At 33.4% G+C, this 4,633-nt stretch overlaps 2 protein-coding genes across 2 annotated transcripts in view; one reads left to right on the top strand and one right to left on the bottom strand.

Annotated features, from left to right (window-relative positions):
* Nucleotides 1-1,938, bottom strand: part of LOC100636824 (transmembrane 9 superfamily member 1-like) — a 7,402-nt gene extending 5,464 nt beyond the window's left edge. The window contains exons 1-4 of the mRNA XM_003385357.3: nucleotides 1,821-1,938; nucleotides 1,635-1,724; nucleotides 930-1,116; nucleotides 555-783 (exon numbers count right to left, since the gene is read on the bottom strand). Of these exons, the coding sequence (XP_003385405.1) occupies nucleotides 555-783; nucleotides 930-1,116; nucleotides 1,635-1,724; nucleotides 1,821-1,916 (602 nt within the window). The 5' untranslated portion in view covers nucleotides 1,917-1,938. The remainder of the gene's footprint in view (nucleotides 1-554; nucleotides 784-929; nucleotides 1,117-1,634; nucleotides 1,725-1,820) is intronic.
* A 227-nt stretch (nucleotides 1,939-2,165) lies between these two features.
* Nucleotides 2,166-4,633, top strand: LOC100631396 (uncharacterized). The gene is made up of 10 exons (XM_003385316.3): nucleotides 2,166-2,427; nucleotides 2,493-2,638; nucleotides 2,790-2,840; nucleotides 2,890-2,966; nucleotides 3,210-3,338; nucleotides 3,492-3,569; nucleotides 3,654-3,801; nucleotides 3,907-3,989; nucleotides 4,038-4,131; nucleotides 4,382-4,633. Exons 1-10 carry the CDS (start codon nucleotides 2,208-2,210, stop codon nucleotides 4,544-4,546), a joined length of 1,191 nt encoding a protein of 396 aa, XP_003385364.1. The 5' UTR covers nucleotides 2,166-2,207; the 3' UTR covers nucleotides 4,547-4,633.

Genomic DNA, 4,633 nt, shown 5'->3' with positions numbered 1-4,633 from the left:
TCAGAAAATGTAATAAAAATTTGGGGTGATTTCGGAGCCATTTTTCAGAAAAAACCATGGGTTATAGTCCATGCTTTTTGTCAAGATTTTGCTAGTTTTAAAAAAAGCTCATAACTCCAGAATTTGAGCTCGGAATCGGCTCAAACTTTCTACACAGCATAAGTACATCAATATGTATCAGAAAATGTAATAAAATTTGGGAATGATTTCGGAGCCATTTTTCAAAAAAAACCATGGGCTATAGTCCATGCTTTTTTTCAAGATTTTGCTAGTTTTAAAAAGTGCTCATAACTTCAGAATTTGAGCTCGAAATCGGCTCAAACTTTCTACACAGCATATGTACATCAATATGTATCAGAAAATGTAATAAAAATTTGGGGTGATTTCGGAGCCATTTTTTGGAAAAAACCATGGGCCTTTGAATAGCCTTTGCTTTTTTCGAAAATTGGCTCATTCTTAAATAACTTTCAAATTTGTATATACATACATGTACATACACTATACAACAAATTAACAACTTCACAAAACACAACTCTAACACTTCTATTTCTTACAATGATTTGCTCCATGACACACTATAAGTAAAGGTAACTTTAACCGGTGGTTCAGTATCATCAAGACTATAGGCCGTTGCTCCTATTGTACTAACATTAGCTTCAACGACCTCCTGTCCACTGTAACCAAACGAGAAATGCAAGTGGGTCCAGAGGTAGGTACGATGGTTGTGCGGTAGAAACGCACCCTCTTCCAAGTGACCCACGAACCCTCTCATCAGTAGATCATCTTTTAATAAGAGGGAGAGAGAGAGAGAGAGAGAGAGGGAGAGAGAGAGCGAGGGACAAGAAATGGATGTAATTCGTTAACTACATGTATACGTATGTGTACATGTACATTTACATCTACTAAACTAAATATATTCCTTCACTTACCAAATACGAATTCAAAGTAATAAAGATCCTCGACTGCTTCTTGTAGTTTAGCAATGTCGTTAGCAGTAAGGACCAGTGTACAGAGTTCAGCATGAGGGACTGACTTATTGAACTGGATATCGTACAGAGAGACTGCCATCCTGTCTCCATCTAGGACTTCCCCTAACGTCAAACTACGATGCTCTATCTGTTAATAAAAATATATTAATTAATATAAAATTAGTAAATAATAATAACTAGTACTGTATAATAATAATTATGGTTATTTTAGAAGAATTATTAAAATAACAAAAACCAAAGGCATCTGTCTTGAAAAGTGAAAGACGTTTAGTAAATACATGTAGATTGCTTTGTTGGCTAAACACAGGTATAGTATGATTAAAAGCTCTCATAAAGCTCAAAATGATGGATGAGTTTTTGTGAAAAGGGAATTCATTCAAGCAACTGCATTTATTAATTGTGAATTATGAATTGGAAAATATGTACATGTACATATAAAGTTGTACATGTACATGTAACTCACAATTATTACAACACAAAAATATTAATTAGACTATATGATATATACATAATAATTAAAATTATCAAAATCTAACGAAAGCTAAAAAATCATTAATTAATTAATTTAAAAAATCCTAAAAATGAAAGATACATGTATACATACATGTAATATTTTAAAAGGTGGCAATGAAGTATTTCACTGACCTTCTCAGGTACACAAACAGCCAGAGAATAATAATGATATGTTTCTTGTGGATTGTAATAGGGGCCGACTTTATTTACATAAAGGACAATCTAAACAAAATGAAAATAAAGAGAGAGGGGGAGGGAGGGAACAAAAGACACGATAATAAAACAGTAAACAACCTCGATAAAATTATAAACAAGAACCTTTTCGTCTTGTTTGTATTTAGCGGAGGTAACCGTGTCGATGGTTAGAAGAGAGAGAAGGAGAAGGTAAAAAATGGCTCTTAAATTTGACGCCATTTTGACCTCGCCTACTCGGTCGCGCATTAAATAGAAAATTAAAAAATTAATTTAATATAAAAAATTATTTTTATAATAATTTTTAATTGAGTAAAAAGCAACAACTATTATTGCTAGTTTGCTACTATTATTAACTGCTATGCTGCTAAGGAATTGCATCTTATCAAGCATTTTATACAAAGCACAATATCAATTATTAAATTTACTGTGTAATAAACCTCAAATTTTGCTTTGCCATAGTTGCATTTTGCAGGCTTTGGAGCCCTGCCCTACCTCCAATTTTCCCACATCATGGCTGCCAATAGAAAGAGAAAGGACAACAAAGGAGGCCCACAACTTCCCAGAAAAGAGATAGAGGACCTTCCACCAGCTCCAGCTGGAAAGAAATGGGTCAAAAAGAAAAGATGGTGGAACTGCACACCAGTCAAGTGTTTCCTCCTGATATTGGTTGCTATATTTGTCCTTAACTTCGCCTCACTAAAGAGAGAAGAGAAAGCACTCTTTCCTCAAGGTAAAAAGTCAAAATAATAAACAAACTATTAAATGGTATATATTTTTGATTATTTCTCTTTCCAGGAGAGCTCTATGACATAGGATGGGGTCAGAAACTGTTTATGAGATGCACAGGAAAAGGTACTCCAGTTGTACTGCTAGACTCACCAATAGGAGAGACATCGGACATATGGACGATGGTAGAACCGTTATTGAATAAACATACAAAAGTAAAAGAAAGGGTGAACGAAAGAGAGAGAGAGAAAAACTGAGCCTACTGAAAAATGGTACTAGTGACTTGCAAATTGCAATTGTGAATTGTCAAGTCAAATGTAATTGTAATCTTATCTCATCTTAAATGTTGAATATATCTCATTTCAGGTATGTGTGTATGACAGAGCTGGGCTAGGATTCAGCCACAGAGGATACAGGGTAGGAAAGAGAGATATTGTATAACTGTACATACCAGTATATGTTATAGAATACAACTGAGTATGCTCAAGATTACGGTAAAGAAGCAAAGAGACGTGACACACTAACACTGGGAACTATTGAGAGGTAATGGAGATAGACAGATAGATGTAGAAAGTGAGAGAAGAAGGAAGACAAGTTACTTTAATACTCCAGAAGTGCTTGTAATGCATAATGCTAGGTTTGAGTGGTAATATTCAACACTTGCATTTATACATTATAGTCCCTGGCACTTCTGATAATAGTGCATTACTTTGTACATGTAAATCAACCTTAAGAAGTACTATAATATTATTATATTTATTATTATTCATTATTGTTATTTTTTAGAATGGTTGATGATTTGCATCGGTTGTTACATGTTAGTTCAGTGGTCGGTGATTCAAATACTCCACTTCTACTTGTTGGTATGGATTTCTCTACTCTGATATCACGATTCTATGCACAATTCTATGAGAAGTATGATTAACTAAGAAATACATTTAAGTTACAGTATATTATATTAAAAATACTGGCACTGCATAACAATTCAATTAAAATTTATCTTTTATCTAAATTTATTTATCTAAAATTTTTCTGTCATCTCACATATTTTTATCCTCTTATTCTCAGTGAAGTTGCTGGTCTAGTACTGATAGATCCTTTAGTTGAGACACTGTTTGATAATAATTCAACTTGGAGCCAATATTGGTAAGCATGTCCTTTGATGATATCAACATAGAGACTTTCTTTTCCTTTCTCGATTTTTCTCAATTTCTTCTGTTTCTCCTAAAGGTACAATGAGGTCATCTCACATGTGAGGGTTCTCTATCTCTCGTCGCTAATTGGTATCAACAGGATAGCTCTATTAACCGGTTACATAAAACCGATTGAGAATAAGAAAGTTGTCAAAATAGTCAGCGAAAATATTGTAAACAGACGAGTGAGTTATTTTCTGTTTTACCCTCTTTCTCTCCTTTTGTCTCTCTCTTCTTATACTTGTACATGTACATAATAATAATATTAAATTAATCGATTTTGTTTTTAGAAATATTTAATGTGCAATTCGGTTCATCTATCCTCTGTCATTGAAGAAATTGCCATGACCAATGACAGCCTTGCACAAGTCAAGTAAGCTGTACTATAGCCACACCCAATGGGACAGGCCCACTCTCATAGGACCGTACTCAAGGTGAAGCCATTCCCACAAGATATACCAGTAGCTGTGGTAAAGTATAAGGACTTTGATAAATCAGCAGAAGATATTAAAAAGGTAAAAAATAAGAATTTAAATTTAATGCTAGCTACTACATTTTATTTCTATTTTTGTATTTCCTGCAATGCAATGATATCTCCTTTTTTAGCACTGGGTAATATATTGGCTCAAATTTGGAACAGCTTTAAAATTCATAAAAAAATCTAATCTAAAATTTACACCCATGAGTTCCTGATGCTATAATAGAGAGATGTCCTCAGATTTTTTTACGGTTGTTAATATAATAATAATAATTCTTTTCTTGTAGTTGTGGAATACCGAGCAGGAAGGATTAAAGAGAGTCCACAGTCAGTTAAAGGAGTATTTTATACCAGGAGCTGATTTCAATAGCATGTACCTTCACCCTCAGGCAATCGCCAGCATCATATTAAAATCAATTAACCAATGGAGAGAAGATAATGTGAAACAATGATAATAATAATATAAAAATAATAAATAATGATAATAATAATTAATGACAACTAAGAGGAGGTAGATCTACTCTCTTCTGAAGGCTATG

This window comes from Amphimedon queenslandica, unplaced genomic scaffold (genome assembly GCF_000090795.2).
Source record: "Amphimedon queenslandica unplaced genomic scaffold, v1.1 AMPQUscaffold_13467, whole genome shotgun sequence".
NCBI classification, from domain to species: Eukaryota; Metazoa; Porifera; class Demospongiae; order Haplosclerida; family Niphatidae; genus Amphimedon; species Amphimedon queenslandica.
This window is presented reverse-complemented; position numbering and strand designations above follow the sequence as displayed.

What these genes read in the sequence shown, in the direction of transcription:
- LOC100631396 (XM_003385316.3), top strand. Translation starts at nt 2,208, where the DNA reads ATGGCTGCCAATAGAAAGAGAAAGGACAACAAAGGAGGCCCACAACTT. An exon ending in TCAGCCACAGAGGATACAGG is followed by an intron (nt 2,841 to 2,889) that starts GTAGGAAAGAGA and finishes TATATGTTATAG; the next exon opens with AATACAACTGAGTATGCTCA. An exon ending in CAGCAGAAGATATTAAAAAG is followed by an intron (nt 4,132 to 4,381) that starts GTAAAAAATAAG and finishes CTTTTCTTGTAG; the next exon opens with TTGTGGAATACCGAGCAGGA.